Here is a 20,727-nt window from a genome sequence, read left to right as displayed (position 1 = left end):
TTCACTTTGTTGGAAATGAAGCTTGCTTAACCTGAATTGTACTACGACTGAAGTGAGCCCAATTGGACTGTCAGAATCATATGACTCCGTGGCGCAACGGTAGCGCGTCTGACTCCAGATCAGAAGGTTGCGTGTTCAAATCACGTCGGGGTCAATTTCTTTTTTTTTTCTTTTTTTCAATTTTATTTAGTATAGTATTTGTTTCTCGATATTTTTATATACATATATAATAGAAAATAAATTTTTCAATATCAAATATGTATGATTATGAATTTATTTTTTGAGATTGCACTTTCTCGTGCACTTTCTGCACTAAATGAATGAATGTAAATAAGATTAGTACATTGTTAGATAGATGTCTTATTGTGTGTATTCGTCCTCTAAATTCTTCTTTCTACTTGGATTTCTATTCTAGTTGAAACGAAATATCTTCACAATATTTTCAATATATACAAGGTACTCAAAGAAATTAAAATCAAGTAGTTTGACTTCTTTATAACACAATCTTTTAAAGAAGTCAAATAGGTTAAAGAACATTTTAAAGATATTTTTAAAGATAATTTAAAGATGTTCAAATAAATATGTAAAAAAATGTCAATAGAGGCCACTTTGGCATTTGTTAGACTTTTTTAAACTTCTTGTATATATATGATCTTATATATATATATATATATATATATATATAATATATATTCAAAGCTAGCAAAGTTATTTTAATTCTTTTATTCTCTTAATTAATTTTTATCCGTTTATTTTCAGAGTTTCCGTACATATCGAGTTTATTCAATGTGTTGGATACTTTAAACATAATTAACCTATTAAGCATCATAATTTGAAAAATCGAAACATTTTATATTCAAAAACATTGATATACAATTTCATAACAAAATTAATATTAGAATTCTTTTTCATCTAAAAATTCACAAGATGAAAGTGTAAGTCATTGTTGTATTTATTAAATCTTTTTGTTTTATCCACAAAAATAATCTATGCATTTTTCAGTATAAAAGGAAATTGGAATACTCTTTTGAGCAATTACGAAGTTCTGGATATTTTACGAAATACAAAGTCGTATAAAAAGCAGAAACCAAATCAATTGGCAACCATTACTTATCAGACAATCAAATATTTGGAGAACACTCCATGTAAGACACAGAATCCAGAGAAAATCAGAGAGTTTTTGAAAGCAATAGAGGCTTTTAAATTGACTAAAGCTGAAAAGTTAGCTCTTCTCAATATCTGCCCTACCACACCGATTGAAATACAATTGGTATAGTATCTTTTTTTTTTAAATATCTTAATTAAAGCACTAGAAAAGTTTTATATCTATGAATTTGATTAGATATTTTGAAATAATTATTTTATATCTTTGACCGCAGTTAATAGAAGAAAGCGAAGAACGCTTATCAGAGAAGGATGTGGAAACTGTGTTGAAGATATGCGCGAAGGTACGAGAAGATAACGAACTTAAAGAAGAACAGACTTAATCTAAATCTTAATATGCCTTATTTAAATATATTTTATATTTACATTTTATTTTATAATAAAACATGTGATTAGAAATAGTATATTAAATACAATTGTGCATGCGTAATATCTGCAGCCTTATCTCTTTTGATCTCCAAGGTCATCTATAGAATCTTCATCAATCTAAAAAAAAACAGAATTTTCCATTTAAACATTTTTTAAATATTTAATATCTTTTTTTTTTCTCTCCTCTCTTATAACGTACTTGTGGCCATTTTTCTGGTATGACTTCAAAGAGATCATCCTTGACATCTCCTTGTATAACAATTTCATCATCTCCAGTCACACTGGATCCACAAGCAAATTTACTGCCAAAGAATTTTGCTGCTACCTTTAAATCTATATCTGTAAATTAAAAATAAAATATTTTTTATCATAAATATTTTATTTATTCATTTTTGAATTATAATTAATCAAATAACAGTATTACCAAAAGTGCTGAGACCAGTCACAACAGTGACAGATTTCTTTTTTCCTCTAGGTGCTCTAGAAACGGTTATTAACCGTGGTATGTCTTCTTTCTTTTTAGTCTTCAACATACCCTTGCCACCTCGCTTCTGCCGCTTCTTCTCGTCCTCTCCTCCACCAGCTTCTGTAGACCCATCCTCTGTGGCTGATCAAAGCATAATTTTTCAATTAGAAGCTCAAAATTATGCTAAAATTTTTCAGTTTTCTACAATTACCTAATTTCATTCTTTCAAATTCAGTAGGCAGATTCCTCTCCAGCCATTGCTTACACTTGTCATACTCAGGATAGTATTCGCAATACTGTAAATCAACGATTCAACTAATGTTAATCCTTATTATTAACTTTTTCAGTACCAATTTCTTTTCTTTTATAAAACATATGTGTCCTGTTAAAAATAAAATTAAAATACTAAATAATTATTTTTCATAATTTTTTGTCTAATAGTGTTCTAAAGAGCAAAATTTATACAGTTAGAATTAATTTTGATTATTAACTATACATTTCTACATTTCGTTTAATTGTTATACACTATTACAATTAATATTAAAAATGGCTAATTTACCTCAATAGGTAGCGAACAATTTCCGCAATATTGAACCTGAATAGGATAAGTAACATTAGGATCGGGTCCTAATCGAAAATCCGGCTGTTCTTCTGCTGACATTACTGCTTCGTCTAACCTCAGATCACGATTAAGTCAGGACAATTCCTCCAAGGATTACTAGTGAGATCTTCCGTTGTGTCGCGCCCTTGAAAAAACGACCCTTTTATTTCTGCAACACCGCCGTCAGCTACTATCGAATAAATCGCACCGCGCGCGCTCGTAGGTTAGGAATCGTCAAGAAGATAGAAATTTTCGGAGCGATTGAAGTATAGATAGTGCCTGGTAACATAGATAGTGCTTTTCGATCTCCCTTTGTTTTATTGATCTATTGAAGAAAGAGAGGGACAGCGAAGAATTTAATTGAAACAAAATTATTACAACTAATTATTAATTATAATAAAACATTGGATTATTATAATTTACATTATTATATAATTAAGAGCAAAGTGACAAGGAAAAAACATTTTCAATTTTCATTGGTTACGCCATATTGTTGCCTTCGACATACGCGAGTCAAATCTTGGCGCTATTGTTCCCTCTCTGTAAAATAACTAATCCATGCTCGAGCCTGGAGCATCCAACACGCCATAGAGCGGCTCGTGGGTTAACGAGCGGCGGACCAATCGCGGCTCACTGCGACGGGCCAATCGCGAGCGCGCCTCGTACCCCATTCGAAACGCACGTGCGGACCGCGGAACCGCGCGCGCTCGAGTAGTGCGTCGCCCCGTGAAAAAGTCGGACGTCGGACGTCGTCGTCGCTCTCCGTTTCGGTCGGCACCGAACGGACGATTCAAAAGGGTGTGCGTGCGCGTGATCGAATAATAAATCAGAACGAGGACCAGCGAGAGAGCGAAAAGACGGACGGAGAAGAGGAGTATCGTGTCAACCGGAGAAGAAACTAGAAGAATAGAAAGCGCGCATTATATATATATATATATATATATATATATATATATATATATATATATATATATATACATCCTATCGTTATCCTCATCGTTTTCTTCTCCTTCATCGTCATTGACATCGTCGTCATCGTCTAAATGGTTGCGGAAATGGCAGTCGGCCCAAATATCGACACGTCTGAGCGGGACACCGGTAACTCGACGATCCCCCTGCTGAACGGCAATCAGAAACATGAGACTGCAAAGACGACCGGTCAGTACAGATAATACGGATCCTCGCGCGCGATAACGAGCGCACGAGGCTGGTCGTGGTGCTTTTTAAGGTTAATCGTGTGTAAGAAAATCGCGCGACGCGTTTTTCAATTCGCTTGGATTTGGTTATGTAATCCCCGACGAGGACAACGGTTGCGTCCACGTCTCGCGTCTAGTTGACCATGTCTCTCAGCGAGATTCTTTCTCGTTTATGTCGTTCATCGCTCGTTGAACGTACTCTTCGAGCGCAAAGCCGGCCTCGATCGAGCGAGGGGGTGAAAGAGGAAGCGAGATGGAACACGTTATGTAACCTCGCGAATTGCGCGAATCTCAACGCACGGGGTCATGTGAGTCGCCATTGTTGGTGGGGTGGGAAAAACAAGGGAGAGGGAAAGGTCTAGCAGAAGATGTACCGCGGCGCCAACGAATGAATCTTTCCTCCCCAGGGTTGCATTTCAAAATCTCCTTGTAACGTTTGATTAATTAATCGGAGTAATCTTTGCTCTTTGATAGATCGATCGAACGTTACTTCACTTTATCGAATAGATTTTCAAATGCAATCAACCATTCCGGTTCGCGTGAAAGTATCTTCTCCCCTGATTTCCCTCGAATGCTAAAATATATCTGTATTTAAAATTCTTGTTTTGCTTCCTTTTTTGATGAATCCATAGCTGAGATATTTTTCAGAGTTTCTGCCTGTGACATCTCTCGAAATAGTCGGAGGTACTAATGAAAGGACAAACTTGTTTCCGACTAATTTGTGAAAGTATTCGAAAGTAATAATCGTCGAGATGCAAGTGAGAAGAAGTTGTGAATTGAGATCTTCGCGCTATTCTCTTCCAAAGTACTACAAAGACATTTACCAAGACAACTTGGACGGATAGAATGATAGAAAATTACAGAATAGAGATTCTAAATTTTCTTTGGCTTTTTACATAAATTACATAATAATTAACCAGTGATAAAAAATATCAATCCTCTTAAAATTAATGTAAATTTTGAAATGTTAACAAGAGATGCTTCTCAGGCAAGTGAAAATATGAGGAATTTCGTAATTAATTGCTTTGGAAGCCTGCTTCTGCATCAAATGATGAGAACGATAACATTCTTCAAATTTTTTCGAACCTATTTGGAAAGGGTCAATGATTATCTCGGATTTATGATTTGTCATTTACACAAGATGAAAATCAAACGTACGTACACGTGTGTTGTAATCGCGTTTACGTAATAGATTTCCCGTTATGTTCGTGTCTCGATTGAAAATTTGGATCGTTTTTTTTTTTTTTTTTTTTAAGTGATGTAAAAAAATTGTTGTGTAACGTCGATGAATCTCGATTTTTATGACGAAGAAGCGACCGTATGATGCAAAAGTTGTTTATGACGGACGAGAATGTACAATGCGAGATTGTCGATGTGAATATCGTAAAAATGTAAAGTTTAAACGTCGTCGAGTTTCGCGATACAAATCTCCGCATAATATATTGAGATGTAACATTCTAGGATAAACAACGATGTATGATGCAACATCGATACTTGCAAGTGACGTCAATATATATGGTCGCCTAGACACGAATAAGAGATATTTTAATAAGAGAAAGAAGAGAACCAGCTGATACATACTTTAATAACGTAAGATCGATCTTTGAAACGAATGAAGCGATGTTTAAAAGTACAAGGCTTTTGAATGATCCTCTCAAATCGATTTCATGTAAAAATTCAACTTCTTTTCTATCATGCTTTTTCTATCGTGCATTTTTTCTTTTTTTTTCTTTTTTTTTATTAATAGATAAATAGTGGAAAAAGGATGATGAAACATATGTTTCTCTTCCAAGGATTGACTTTGATTGATAGGAATACGCATTTTCGAAGGATACAAGACACCTGCAGGTAGACTTTCCACCGAGGTCTTTCCTCAACAGATATGGAACAGATGGAAAACACATGTATGTTAATGATCAGTTTGAAAATTCGTTGTTTGCATTGTTCTAAGTATTTAAAAAAAATTTAATAGAATATCTTCTCACAATCTTGGAATTTTTATCTTTTAAATTAAAAAAAAAAAACGAAATTTTAAAATCGTAAAATTTTGAGAACATATTACATCAGAAAATCCGGAAGATTCGAGAAACTTGACTGATCGAAGAAACAATCGATCTACATAACTGTTTGTATATATTTTCACGAGTTTAATGAAAAGCTAGAGAGGAAAAGAGTTTTGTTTTAGCGCATCCTCATTCATCTGTATCGAGGGAACAATTGTGGTGCGAAATCGTAATAAAGAAGCACCTACCGATAACGGGGGTTATCGGCGCCGGCTATTATAATGTTTTACACAATAGTCTACGTCAAATAAACATCCCTCGATGAAAATTCAGTCAAGCAAACTGACGCAATTTTTTAATACAATTGAAGCTCGTACTTTCACCTTTGAGCTCGCGTGCTTAAATCGATCCTCCTCACGTGTTTCCGACTCGTCTTGAACTCGCATATCTCTCGTACGGTAAACCCGTCGCTTGCACTCTATATTTAGCTGTAAATACTATATAGTCGTTCATCTATCTTCGCATATCTATCTTCGAGATTTAATATTCACACCTATTTTTTCTCGTAGATTCGACTTTTGAAAAGATACATGCTCATAAAATTCCAAAATACGTGGAAAATATCTAAATTATATGTAAAATTAACAAACGTTTTTTAAATTTCTGTATATAAATTTTCTATTATCTATATTTTTTATCAAATATACATTTATTCTTAATTTATTCTATATTTTTAAAATTCTAATTAAGTGATATATCATTTTAAATTTTAATTTTTTTAAGTTCTATTTTTTAACACGAATATATGTGCGTTTGTTTGCTATATTTTTTTTTATATTTCCAAATTTTTATTGCTTCGAAAAATGTTCAAAGTATTGTCTACTGACAATTTCGGCACACTGCATATTTGTTATTAAACTCAGAAATTATCGAAATATTATCAAGAAAAATTGATAAAAATTGTTCAGTTGTATCAGCGTATAAGGACACGAATAATCGATTACTTTTTCATTCCTGGCCAGGGTCAATGAATGATACGACATCGCATTGATGCGATTCAGGCCCGTGAATCAAATTAAGCGGTTTAATGGCGAAAAGAAAAACGTGAGCATTGATAATATTTCATACATAAATATTTTATTAATGATATTAAAGCCGGTTTCGCAGCACTGCGTAATGAACCGATGGTGTCATTCGTTAACACACTCCGCTTTGGCGACAGGTGTATAAAATATCTCATCCGTGATAATTGTTAATAATAATAATAATATTAATGTCGTGTCGCTCTCGGTAGACCTAATAATGTTCATTGATTTATTAACTCACTCCATTTGTCAATCATTATACGAACTAAGTTACGTATTACGATTGCATCTTATCTTAATAACTTTTTGTTTCAAATCTTAGTACTATGACAACTAGTAATATAGATAAGTGTAATACTTATTTCTTTTTTAGTTATTGAAAAGTGTTCGCATAATGATTTACAAAGGTTCTTGCAAAGATAATTTTTTGCTTTTATTTAGCAAGATATCTAATATTATTTATTTGCAGCAAAAAATATAATTGTCATATTTAAGAAAAAAAAAGAATTCGCAAATGCTAAAATTTTAATAAACGATTAAATTTTCCTTCCAAGTAAACATTGTTTTACAAAATTTGTAACACGTTCTTTTAATCCTACATATGTTATTTTGAGAAATAGATGTTTCTTTACACTATGTAATATGTAATCTTTTTCCCGTATTTACAGACCTTTCTCACATTAATTTATGATAAGATGCCTTATCTACATCCAATTACACACCCGCGTTGTAACCGGAGTACAATAATTCTACACAGAGTGACGGTGGAAGGGTACATACCGATAATATAGTGATAAGACAGCAAGTAAAAAAAAAGTGAAAAAAACTTATGTATTAAAAATTCAAGTATTTAAAATTTTGTTGACCAATCATCGAAAATAATTTTTCGTTTATGAGAAATATAATTAGATTAGATCTTTTACCTTACTGTATATGGTTCTACTATTTATGATTATTTACGTATAAAGAAATCTCTGAAGAAAAAACCAATACTGATTAAGCTATACAATTTTTCAGTTTTTTATTCGCAAAACAAATTTTTCCACTTCAAATTCTATTTAATTCTTGTCGACTCGAGTTATAGAACAGTTCTCTTATCATTCGCGCTTATCAACGACCAACATCGACAATTGCACAAGGTCTACGATATTTGCGAAATGTACCTTATCTAAGCACAAAATTTTAATTGTTACCTGTATGTATAAAATTGCTCTATTATGTGCTAGTTAAATGTTAATTTTAGGTTTTTGGAATGGAAAGAAATGCGCTTTGATCAGTGGAGCAAGTAAAAAAATTTTCTCGTTATTATAACAAAAATATATAGCATTTTTTATTAATACAGAAATTAATATTATTTAAATTAAGAAAAATTAATAAGTTTAGTAATGATTAACTAGAACTAAGCTTAATTAAAGAAATATAAGAAATATTACATAGAAAAAATAAATATTATTATAATGATCTATAATTGTAAGAATCACATTTAAATCAATAAGAACTAAATTAATTAGTTTTCTAACATTTAATATTCCAATAATGGAATTAAATTAAAGGATCCTGCAGATAAAAAAATGAAATTAAAAATATATATTTTTGTCATAAAAGAAGTAAGTCTAAAATTATTGTTAATGATGCAATCTTTCTGACTATTTCTGCTGCGTCAAAATGCATAAAGCAAACACGTGTTCCGATATACATAAATAGGACGACATTTCGGCGCGTACTATTTATTTTGTAAACGCATTGGTGAATGTAAGTGTCGAGAAAGTGCGTTTGAAAGCGCATCCACTATAATACACGAGACCACTCGGAGACTACGATGTATTTATATCTTTCTCACGAACGCGTCGCAACTCCCTTTCAGTGTCAGGGCGAGAGCGAGTTTAGGTATTATTCTGTAATTTATTCTTAATCTGATTTATATTCGGTGATATCTTTCAATTGAAAACCATGTTTTCTTTATGTATGCACATGTACGAGTCCCTACCGTGAAATATATTGTATAGAAGTTTGCGAATCCCTTCATGCATGTTATATTTTAAGTAAATTTAAAGAGCAATTGTAAATATTAGAAAATTTAAAAAATTTTAATTTAACTTAATTTTTTTATCATCGTGTAATTTTCTAATAATTTTTAGGCCATAAAATTTTGATAAAATTATACATGCGTCTGTGTAAATTGATAATAAATTTAATTAGGATTTTTATAATAAATATATGAGTTTGTAAAATAATTTGCGGAATTGTATTTCTTATAGACGGTGAATTGTATTTTCAGAGGTGAAACAGGAAGCAGAGGAGAGCGGAAGCACGAGTTCTACTGCGGAGAACGTTGTAGAAAAGGGAGAAGTCGAGGCGACGAAGGAAAGCGAGAAGGAAAAGGACAACAAGAATAATGACGGGAACGAAAAGGAAACCGACGTCACTGATAAAGAGAAAGATCCCACAAATGAACAAGAGGTTGTCTTTATTCAGGACATGGGTTTTACCGTCAAGATTGTCAGCCCAGGTTCTGAACCTTTTGATATACAAGTCTCCAGCATGGAACTTGTGCAGGTAATTGTTTGCCTTTCCATGATGGAACATTATTGTCCATATATTGTCTGATGGAGAAGAGTATTATTTATTTTATTTAATAATAAATTATTTTATTAATTTACTTTATATTATATTTATATATATTAAATTTATAAGGAATTATATAATATTTTTCTCTTTTCCAGGAAATCCATCAGCTACTCATGGATCGTGAAGACACGTGCCATCGCACATGCTTTTCACTGCAGCTGGATGGCAACACATTGGATAACTTCGCCGAGTTGAAGAATATTGAGGGCCTGAAGGACGGTTCGATCATCAAGGTAGTCGAAGAGCCGTACACGATGCGGGAAGCACGTATACATGTACGACATGTGCGCGATCTTCTCAAATCCGTGGATCCCGCGGACGCTTACAATGGCGTCGAGTGTAGCAGTCTGTCGTTTCTCAATGCCGTTACAAATGGCGATATCTTAGAGAAGAAGAAGACTCGAGCGGATTCGGTCGATTGCACGCCGCCCGATTACATCATACCCGGTTGTAGGGACAGGCCCTTGTTTCCTCTCCAGCCGCAGATGAAAGAGCAAAAGTGTCCGCCGTGTCTAAAGGTTAACAATTTTTTATTAATTGATTAATAATCTGATAGAGCTGAAAGAAGGAAGAAGAAGAACATTGTATATATCAGAATATAGTTAGTGATATTTTTCTCATGTATTCTAATTTAACTTACTCGAAGCAGCGTAAAATTACTATCCAAGGAAAAATCATTCAAAGATGATTAAGCAATAAATTTTTACATTTATATTTAAAATTGAATTTTATACTTTCATTTGAAGAAAAGAGAAAGTGAGACAAACTAAACTTTTAAACTTTTTACATTTTTCTAGGTCCTAACAACGTCAGGATGGAATCCACCGCCCGGCCACAGAAAGCTTCATGGCGATTTGATATATCTCCATGTGGTCACATTGGAGGACAAACAGTATTATTTGACCGCATGCGCTAGAGGTTTTTTTGTCAATCAGTCGACCAAAGAAGTGTTCAATCCTAAACCGGCCACGCCTAGCCACTTATGTCATAGCTTAATCGAGTTGCTGAATCAACTTAGTCCGGCCTTTAAACGAGGATTCGCCGCTATGCAACGACGTAGGACTCAAAGGCATCCTTTCGAGCGAGTGGCAACACCTTATCAATTGTACGCCTGGAGTGCACCACCAATCGAGCACACCATCGACGCCATTCGCGCGGAAGACAGTAAGTTCTAGAGTAAAAAGAAGCTTTCTAAGATTCATTTCAACAATAAAAAGAAAAAAATCTACATTCAAAATCTGAATATGCGTGAATATTGGTGCTAATAAATCAATACTAGATAATACCAATTTTATGATAAAAACTTTTAATAAGACCTGATTGCGTTATATTTGTGTTTAAAATAAAGCACTATACACACATATATACTACAAAAAATATACTACAAAAATATTATTAATCACTTGGAGATGGTACATAGGAGTAACCATAGATTAAATAAATCAGATTACCGACTAAATCAGATAACCAATCCTCTTTTATTCATCCTAGCTTTCTCCTCCAAGTTGGGATATGAAGAACATATCCCGGGACAAACTCGCGATTGGAACGAAGAATTGCAAACTACAAGGGAATTACCGCGTAAAAACCTTCCTGAGAGATTGCTACGCGAGCGTGCTATTTTCAAGGTACGCTGTGTGTTTCTCACATTAACATGTAATACAAAATAATATAATAATATAATAAAATTAAAATAACATTAAAATACTAACATAGTAACGCTAGTTTTTATCTTTATAATTTTGACAATAAATAATGTAATGATTCTTTTAATTAAAAATTTTTCTCTCTTCTTAATTATCTTTAAATCGTTTAGGTACACAGTGACTTTGTGGCTGCTGCAACTCGCGGAGCGATGGCGGTGATCGATGGTAATGTAATGGCGATCAATCCCGGCGAGGAAGCCAAAATGCAGATGTTTATCTGGAATAACATCTTCTTCTCGCTCGGCTTTGACGTGCGCGATCATTACAAAGAGTTAGGCGGCGATGCTGCAGCTTTCGTCGCACCTCGCAACGATTTACAAGGTGTCCGAGTATATGCAGCAGTAGATTTACCCGGTCTTTATACTCTCGGTACCGTCGTCATCGATTACAGGTACATTTCTCCGGATTCTGTTCAATGTTTTTTTTTCTGTTGATTTCTTAGTTAATAGCTAGTATCTCGTGACCTTTATCTTGTAGAGGCTACCGTGTCACTGCACAATCTATCATACCGGGTATCTTGGAACGTGAACAGGAACAATCGGTGGTCTATGGATCCATTGATTTTGGAAAAACAGTTCTCACGCATCCCAAGTATCTTGAATTGGTAAATGAATAGAATATATAAGCAAAATCTATATAGTGATGGATTAGTAAAAAAAAAAAAATAATTGATAATGAAGATGAAAATAATATAGACTCTCCTTGTAATTTTTTTTTTTTTTTTTTTTGCGTTAGTGATATAAAAAAATTGTCATTTTCTTAATTTTACTTAATTTTAATTTTTCTTTTAATTGAAAAAATATATATACAAATTTAATTAATTTTTTGTTAAAAAATTATATAGATCGATTTCTATTATTATAAACATTTTGGCATGTATTATAACTTTATTGTAACTTTTACACTTAAGTATCTTTCATACTCATTTTAGTTGAATAAAGCTGGTCAACAACTAAAGATCCTTCCTCATAAAGTGATCAACGATGCCGGCGAAGAAATTGAACTTTGCAGCAGCGTAGAGTGCAAGGGTATCATTGGTAATGATTCGCGACATTATGTGCTGGATCTGTTAAGGACTTTTCCGCCCGACGTAAATTTCTTAAAATGTGAGTCGAAAAACCGATTCTATTATCGTCGTAAGAAACTGTCCTAAGACTGTATTTGTATATGTATATATATATATATGTATACACACACACACATATATATATATATATATATACGCTTTATTTACTTTAAAAAAAATATTTTTCTTATTTAGTGGAAGGTGTGGAGCTAAGTAAGGAAGCGCGAGCTTTGGGCTTCCCAGTGGAGCATAAACACAGACTGGCTTGCCTACGTCAGGAACTCATAGACTCATTTGTTGAGGCCAGATACGTTCAATTCATCAAGCATGCAGCGGTTCATCTTCAGCAGCTCACGTCAGCTAGAAGATCTCAAAAAGAGAAAGAAGCAACTACCAAAGTAAAAAGACTTTTCTTCTTGTTATATATATATTTTATATTTTTATATTTATTACTCAAACTATTGCAAACAAAATTTAAACTAGTGATTGTAGAAGATAATGAGATTTAATAATTCTGGTATTAGGAAGATAAAAAGGAGGATTCGACCGCTATTGCGACAATAGATAGTAATAAGGAAGATTGCGCCCAAACGTTAATAGAAGCCGACGAAGCTAAAAAGATCGTCGAGAGCATCACGGATTCAATTACAGGCGGCGAGAAACAGGAATGTGCGTATTCAAATATACAAAATAGTCTGTAGCATCGATATTAATTTATTTTTATTTTTTATTTAATAGTAAATGTGTAAATATTAGTACAAAATAAAGAAAAAAAAATTGATATAGATTACAAAAAAATTTTACAAAAAAAGAACTAGTTTGATAAATCTTATCTTTGAACGATAGTGGAGGAGAGCACAAAGGAAATAGTACGAAGAGCTGCGGCAGCGGTGGGCAGTCTACGAGACGCCGAGTTTGACGTGAGATTCAATCCAGATGTGTTCTCGCCTGGCGTTAAACATCCAGATTTCAATGGCGACGACCTGAAAAAACAGAAACAATTAGTGAAGGACGCCGCGGATTTCTTACTTACAGTGCAGCTACCGACGTTCGTAAGTTCATTGTAAAGTTATAGTTAAATACTTGCAATTGATTTAATACGTCTATAATATAATTATATTTTTTCTCTTAATTAAATTTTTATTCTCTAGATAAGAGAGTGCCTAGACCACACAGCAGCTGCGATGGATGGCAGTACGTTGGTGGAGGCTCTCCACGGTAGAGGCATCAATGTCCGCTATCTCGGTAAATTGGCAGCCATGTTAGCCGCAGTGCCACAGCTTCAGTATCTTAATCGCATCGCTGTATCTGAACTGATTCTTCGATCGGCCAAACACATTTTCACCTCGTACATGCAGGTGTGTTTTTATGTGCATGTATGTATACAATGTTAAATTGTTCAAATATATAAAATTTATTTTGCTTATCTTACATCAAATATAATACTACTTATCTTATTAAATATAAAATTACATTATCTTCTCAATAGGTATCGTAAAATAGAATTGCGTACATGTATTTATTTTGCAGGGTACGGAATTGATGGGCCTATCCGCAGCTGTCAGCCATTTCCTAAATTGTTTGTTATCCTCGGCACAAATAATACACCCGCAACAAAATTTGGAAGAAGTTAGTTGTTTTAAATTACGCTTTAAATTACTCTACATTCATAATTAATTTCAAAATTAATTAATTCTCTCATAAAATACAATAATTGTACGCACAATAGTCAAAATTTTATTACAAGTTAAATACTCTGTATCAGCTTCAGAGCAAAACTGCAAAACGCCGCAACAAACGCAAGGGTAGAAACAACGGACCACAACAGTCAGAAGTGGAATGGGCATCATTAACGCCTAAATCATTGTGGCAGCAAATTAAAGGTGATTTGAAGGCCTATTATGATTGGGAAACGCCAAGCCCGGAGTCTCTGGACGCCACAATTGAACACTTCCATTTACAAAAGATTTCGCTGCTGCGTGGCTTCTGCATTAAGACTGGCATTCAGATATTGCTACGCGAATACAACTTCGAGAACAAGAACCGAGCGACGTTTTTCGAAGATGATATATTGAATATTTTCCCCGTCGTCAAACATATCAACCCTAGAGTAAGTTACCGATTTACTTTTTGTAGTAAATAAAAACGAGATATAATAATTTAATAACTTTGCAATTAAAAAAATAATCGATTTATGGAGAAATAATTCATCAGGTAGCTAAAAAATTAATCTTCAAAAAAAAGTTTTTTAAATCTCAATTAATATTCAGCTAAATCTTTTTAAAGAGATTGAAAAGAAAATCTAATAAATAATTTTCATTCAAGTTAAAATTATGGAATACACAAAATCAATTAATTTTATTAATTTTGATTTCTCTTGATTTCTTTTAGGCTAGCGATGCGTACAATTTTTACACAACTGGCCAAAACAAGATTCAGCAAGGATACTTAAAGGATGGATACGAATTGATTAGCGAAGCACTAAATCTACTGAATAATGTTTACGGCGCGATGCATCCCGAGATTGCACAGTGTCTCAGAATGTTGGCGAGATTAAATTACATAATGGGCGATCACGGGGAAGCACTCGCTACTCAACAAAAAGCAGTTCTTATGTCAGAGAGGGTCAACGGCATTGATCATCCATATACTATTACAGAATACGTAAGTTTGACTAATCATTTTAAAACACAATTTTATAATTTAAATAATGATAGCAAAATAAAGAGAGAATATTTTTCTTTGTATATTTTATATAAATTACATTATAGAAATTTATATATAAGTTAATAAAAAAAGATAATTTATAGAGAGATTAATATTAGTAAATAAATTTAACAGTAATTATACATATATAGTTATTTAATAATTCTTTATAAAAATGTAATTAATAATTTATTATATTCTGTTCTTTATACAGATACACCTCGCCTTATATTCCTTTGCCAATGGCCAAGTATCTGTATCATTAAGATTATTGTACAGAGCACGTTATCTGGCGTTATTAGTTTGCGGCGAGGATCATCCAGAAGTGGCCTTGCTTGATGTAAGTCAAAATTGCTAGTGTTCTCACTTGAGAATATATTTTTTATAAATTTTTAAAAGATTAACGTTTTAATTGCAATGCATTTGGTTTTTTTAGAGCAACATCTCGTTGATCCTGCACGCGGTCGGCGAATATGAGCTATCATTGCGCTTCCTGGAACACGCGTTAGCTCTCAATCTTCGTTATCACGGTCCGCGTTCGCTCAAGGTTGCAGTATCATATCATCTAGTAGCGCGCACGCAATCATGTATGGGCGATTTCCGAGCAGCGCTGAACAACGAGAAAGAAACGTATGCTATCTATAAGCAACAGCTGGGCGAGGAGCACGAAAAGACGAAAGAAAGCAGCGACTGTTTGCGCCACCTGACGCAACAGGCGGTTGTGTTACAAAAGAAGATGAATGAGATCTATACAGGCAAGTCTGGCGTGAGTTTGCCGCCAATTCAGGTGCAACCGCCTAGCATGGGTTCAGTGCTAGACATGCTCAATGTTATCAATGGCATTCTCTTCGTGCAAATTAGTCAGCAAGACATTGATAACTTTAAGGCGGAGATCGAAAAACGACAGAAGGAACAATCACAGTTAGATAGCGGTGAGGCTGTCAAGACTGAAAAGGACATAAAGAAAGATGATAAAGAAACCAAGAAAGTATCCATAATGGAGAAGATCGAGAAAGTCGAACAAAAGACGGAGACGAAGAAACTAGAAACTAACAAAGCTGGGACCTTAGAGTCGGTCGTGGTGGCGGAGAGCTGAGCTCTTCGCTTGTCGACGACGAACACGAGTAGATTTTCCTTTCTTTTTTTCTGAGCCCTAGTCCCTCTTTTCGTGCAAACAATTTTGCACGAGGATTATTGTATGTGTGTACTTTTATATATATATATATATATATATATATATATATATATATATATATAAAATACACAAATACTTGATATTTACTGTTTTGTTATATCGTCTAAATGCAGTTAAAAAGAGACTCTTGAAAAGAGACGAGATGCAAAACAATGTCGTCATAGTGTGTTTGCGAAAAAAAAAAGAATACATAACACATTCTCACGCAAAAAACGCGCACACTTATTTGTTATACCAAATGTGTAAAACAAGAAGATAAGGAAGTGCCATGTCGCTTAAAAAACAATCTTCAATGCAAAGATCTTAAATGTAAGAGGTATTGTGCCCTCTACGCATCATGAAATCAAAGAGCAATGTAATGTAATGTGATTTCTTCACTTGTGCGCGAATATATTTTTTCATATATTTTTTTTCTTTTTTTAAGGGCTAGGTGTTATTTCATCGAAACAATTTAATAGCATTGGAAAATTGATCGAATTCGTAAATTCTGAAAATCATCTTTTCTTTTTTTTTCTCTGTTATATATATTGTTTTATTCTTTTTAGTCCTTTTTATGAGATCGCTATATGCTGTTTTGGCCTTACTAGTCGTCATAAAAAAAAAAGAAAACACCATGATACACCTAAACTCGCGCGTATAACCCAAAATTTTGCATTATTTATTACAACAATTGCGTAAAAGTGCTTCCTCTTGTACGAATATTATTGATTTATATAATTTAGGTTTTTATTCCTAAAACATAAAACTTTACATTATATACAGTCAACACTTTCAACACAGTGATGTTAAGAATACAAATAGCATTGTTACCTCCATGTACGTTATAAAGATATAATTGATCGTTAATCGAGTCACCGCGATCGTATATTAATCGATTTCAAATTTCGGCGATTAGAACCGTAACGAAACAATTGTTACTATACTGTTATTAATAGTTTTTGTTTGTCTCGCCTGTTCGACCTTTCGACCAGAGTCGAAATCTCTCGCCGTGATTTGATCAATGAGTGATATAGCGATTGATAATTCAGTATGCAATAGTGATAGTAGCGGTAAACGCGGTTTTTAATTTTCGAAATAGCGCCAATAATATTGTTTTAGCGCCCTCTTAGAATTTAAGCGAAATACTTTAGGCCTGAGGTGAGAGCGCCAACATTTTTTTCGCTAATAGTAAAAATATGATTGATCAATCGTCAACGAAGTGACACATCGTCAATCATCATTGCCTCAGACGGATTCATTTTCGCATCGCAATAATAATCATAATAAATTAGTAGATTACACTTGTTAGCGAAATTGTATTATAAAAAGGATTATAATAGAGTATATAATTATAAGATCTATTATATTATACACACAAATAAAAAAGTTAAGAATTTGATTTACATATATCATCCTGTTACAGCAAACTTAAATATGTTGCATGAAATAAATCGTTTTGTATGTATAATACAGCGTCAATCTAATTTAAAAATATTTTCGGGAATCTTTCGACGTATTTTTCTTTATTATCCGAATAGATTTTTTATTGTCTGATTATTACAATCGTTCCAATGGAATAGCAACTTAATCAGAAATTTTCTTTCTCCTTTCTCTTCTTTTTTTAACTAATTTTGATGGATTAACGATCTTTTCTCTTACATCCAATTTATTTATCAAATACTGTCGTAGTGATTGTAATGCATCCAAACCACCGCTTCCATTTTCAAATATCATCCATACCTTAAATACATCATCTTGAACAATTGACTCTTCACAGTCAGGGCTTTCAATTTCTATCCAGAGTTTGCAAGTCAGTAAGGGGACGTGTTCAAGTACTTTTTTATCGGAACTTTCTTCATTTTCAGCCTTAATTATGGATGTTTTATCTGAAGAATTTTTATTAGTTTGCTCAATATCATTAGGTTTTTTTATGGTAGAGTTTGAACATTCTTCAGTTTCTACATTCGTTTTGATATGCTCTCCATCTTCATCCTTAACTCTTTTTAACGCAATCTGTCGTTGCGCTAAACGTCGTTTTCTACGTGCGTGCTCCCATGACCTCTCTCTAGCTGTTATTCGACCTGACCAGCTGTGAAAACTATCTCTAGGAATGGATAGGTCTTGTAATTTAATCTGTTACAATGACAAATTTAATTAGATCTAATTAAAAGTAATAAAACTCTTTAAATTGTATATAATTCTGAATTAATAATAATCGGTAAACTTAACAGTAAAAGAAATAATGCATTACATTTAATTCTTCTGCCGTTGTTCTTAGAAAACTGATTAAATCGTCCATGCAGGAAAATTTATCGTTCACAGGAAATGTTATCAAAGTTTTAAAATCTTTCTTTACGGACTGTACAATGGATTTTCCACTTTTTCTGATAACAGGCGCGTTACTCAAGTCCATGATGTTTTTCGGTAGAAAACTCCAAGCCAAACCCCACCTATCGACAAATGCAATTTTATTTCTAAAATCAGTATTTTATTTATTAAATAACTTAATAAGCAATAATTAATACAATTAATTAAGAAACTAATTTGTTTAAAATCTTTTGCTAATAATCCACGTATTAAAAGAGAATTTTAATAATAAAGTTGAACAAGCAAATTTTAATATCAATTTATATAACATTTATTTACCGTGTTGTGTGACCTTGGCAAAACTCTGTCCATGTTACATTCTCTATGCTTCTCGATCTTATTAGTTTTTTAAGACTAAACAAATTGGCTTTTCTGCCTATCATCGTAGTATAGATCTTTATTCGATTTCCTAAATCGATACTCTCCTTGATCATTCTTGTCACAAAGGCTACTTCACCACCCTTGGTTGTTAGCTCACCATCATTTCCGCTAGGCGCGTTTCTCGGTGGCAGATCTTTTGGGATTCTTTCGTCATCGCCATCGCTCTCGAAAAACGGCGGATTGCACATTGAAAAGTCGTAAATTTTATCATCTTCCATTGCATCCTTAAAAATTCTATCGGAATTTACTGTAACTACTACATTAAAAAGAATACCTTATTATGTAGATTTGTTTTTTTATCTCTTAAGCATCTTTCTCTTTGTTTTTTCAAATAAAAGAATAATAATTCTTTAATAATTCTTACCTTTAATTAAATTTTGCAAGTTGTTATTTATTATGCATTTCTCTGCATATTCCACACTTTTCTTATCTACTTCTGTGCCAATTATGTGACATCTGTAGATTTTTGCCAACAATAGAGCATATATACAAATCGCTCCTGTCCCTATATAAAACAAATTTATTTAAACATCTTAAATGATTCAAAACATCATATTAAATTACAAGAATAGAGGATACCTATTAAACATATTGTTATATTCGAAAAAAAAGAATGATTTTAAGAATTTAGTTTGTAACGCTTATTATTCTTAGATTAATTTTTTATTTTTCTACTTTTTAAATATAACATTCGTAAAATTTCAATTATGTTTTATACAAATTTTTCAAAGAAGCCTTTGTACTTACCAATGTCAATGCCTATGGTTTTATCCATTTCTAGTTTGTAATGCTTCATCAAATCTTCTATCCATAGAATATAATTCATGCGCAGAGTAATTGCTGGATTCAGATTTTCCGGTGGAATGCTCACATGTAGATTAAAGTCATGCTTCAAAAGTGTCTCTGTAAGTACACGTAGACTCTTTTTGTTTTGAAAGTCGATTCTGACCTTTCCTGCAATATCCTAAGTAACAAATATAAGTAGAATGCTGTAGAAAAATTTGAACATTTTGTACATTTGTCTTATCTAAGAGCATTACGTTTATCTTTAATTGTAAAAGATGTAAAAGAATAAGAAAAAAAGATTTGTAAGCAAATTTTTTTTCTATATTTCTGTTAACTTACACTTTTTTTATATTGCTACTTTCTTTTTTATTAAACCACGCATTACACATATATACTAATATTAAATTAGATTATATTTACATAATATTATTGGTTTTATAAAATTGCAAAAGATAGTATACCACGATTGCAATTTCGCGGAATTCTGGATACAAGACCGCAAGTTGTTTGTAATCCGGCGGTTTCTTGTATTTGTTTCTTGGATGAATATATCTTTTCACGTTCATCTTGATATCGAACGAAAAGGACCGCTTCGTTGGTTATAATTAATTAAAATTGCCAATTGATCATAGTTGAGCTAATTGGTCTTTTCGCGAATAATCATATGTGAGAGATGTTCAAAATACGCTGTCATATTTACTCGCTAGACATCAAATTGTTGCGTAGACTGTAGACGAACAAATATAATTTCTAGAATCTAGAGAATACACTATTTGGAGATTGGTTACACTGCGAATCAATCAGGACAAAAGAAACAAAAATTTCTTTACTCTAATTGGTTAGGTCCTCTGTCATTTTTGGAATAGGACTTAAGAGAACTGATTGGCTACCGCGTGAGACGCGCGTTTTTTTAACGTTGTTTACATTTTCTATATTCATTATCAATGTTGGGTCAATTGTCAAATAGATTCCTAAATAGCAAGACTAATGTCAAATAACAGCTTGACCGAAAATATTTAATTAATTTTT

General features: G+C 32.9%; 4 protein-coding genes, 1 long non-coding RNA gene and 1 other non-coding gene across 8 annotated transcripts; 4 read left to right on the top strand and 2 right to left on the bottom strand.

The window, feature by feature from the left end:
• Positions 1–82: 82 nt before the first annotated feature.
• Positions 83–154, top strand: Trnaw-cca (transfer RNA tryptophan (anticodon CCA)). Its single transcript has one exon. It is a non-coding gene; the product is annotated as a tRNA-Trp (tRNA).
• A 162-nt stretch (positions 155–316) lies between these two features.
• Crcp (CGRP receptor component) lies at positions 317–1,580 on the top strand. Its single transcript, XM_072890912.1, has 4 exons — positions 317–456; positions 760–935; positions 1,003–1,270; positions 1,380–1,580. The coding sequence occupies exons 2-4, from the start codon at positions 928–930 to the stop codon at positions 1,485–1,487; spliced, it is 384 nt and encodes a 127-aa protein (XP_072747013.1). The 5' UTR covers positions 317–456; positions 760–927; the 3' UTR covers positions 1,488–1,580.
• Positions 1,490–3,001, bottom strand: Denr (density-regulated protein). The gene is made up of 5 exons (XM_072890911.1): positions 2,559–3,001; positions 2,211–2,295; positions 1,958–2,140; positions 1,733–1,872; positions 1,490–1,650 (listed from the first exon to the last, which is right to left on the bottom strand). Exons 1-5 carry the CDS (start codon positions 2,658–2,660, stop codon positions 1,606–1,608), a joined length of 555 nt encoding a protein of 184 aa, XP_072747012.1. The 5' UTR covers positions 2,661–3,001; the 3' UTR covers positions 1,490–1,605.
• Positions 3,002–3,296: 295 nt separating this feature from the next.
• Clu (clustered mitochondria protein homolog) lies at positions 3,297–17,574 on the top strand. 2 transcript variants are annotated; one of them, XM_072891118.1, is made up of 17 exons: positions 3,297–3,758; positions 9,163–9,440; positions 9,608–10,030; positions 10,310–10,676; positions 11,004–11,140; positions 11,329–11,609; positions 11,696–11,822; positions 12,150–12,324; positions 12,480–12,682; positions 12,809–12,953; positions 13,131–13,336; positions 13,436–13,642; positions 13,815–13,913; positions 14,050–14,394; positions 14,676–14,948; positions 15,205–15,330; positions 15,427–17,574. In XM_072891118.1, exons 1-17 carry the CDS (start codon positions 3,644–3,646, stop codon positions 16,084–16,086), a joined length of 4,167 nt encoding a protein of 1,388 aa, XP_072747219.1. In that variant the 5' UTR covers positions 3,297–3,643; the 3' UTR covers positions 16,087–17,574. The 2 variants fall into 2 exon arrangements, with proteins under 2 accessions (XP_072747219.1, XP_072747218.1); XM_072891117.1 differs by having other exon boundaries at positions 13,436–13,660.
• Positions 4,136–9,155, top strand: LOC140665249 (uncharacterized). 2 transcript variants are annotated; one of them, XR_012046576.1, is made up of 4 exons: positions 4,136–4,950; positions 5,053–5,700; positions 6,822–6,903; positions 7,553–9,155. It is a non-coding gene; the product is annotated as an uncharacterized lncRNA (long non-coding RNA). The 2 variants fall into 2 exon arrangements; XR_012046575.1 differs by having other exon boundaries at positions 5,053–6,903.
• Positions 16,222–20,469, bottom strand: LOC140665246 (U6 small nuclear RNA (adenine-(43)-N(6))-methyltransferase). The gene is made up of 6 exons (XM_072891119.1): positions 20,160–20,469; positions 19,660–19,876; positions 19,277–19,417; positions 18,811–19,168; positions 18,416–18,614; positions 16,222–18,297 (listed from the first exon to the last, which is right to left on the bottom strand). The coding sequence occupies exons 1-6, from the start codon at positions 20,262–20,264 to the stop codon at positions 17,749–17,751; spliced, it is 1,569 nt and encodes a 522-aa protein (XP_072747220.1). The 5' UTR covers positions 20,265–20,469; the 3' UTR covers positions 16,222–17,748.
• Positions 20,470–20,727: the final 258 nt, after the last annotated feature.

This window comes from Anoplolepis gracilipes, chromosome 4 (genome assembly GCF_047496725.1).
Source record: "Anoplolepis gracilipes chromosome 4, ASM4749672v1, whole genome shotgun sequence".
In the NCBI taxonomy this organism is placed as follows: domain Eukaryota; kingdom Metazoa; phylum Arthropoda; class Insecta; order Hymenoptera; family Formicidae; genus Anoplolepis; species Anoplolepis gracilipes.
The sequence above is the reverse complement of the archived record's forward strand: the minus strand, read 5'-3'. Positions and strand labels throughout refer to the sequence as shown.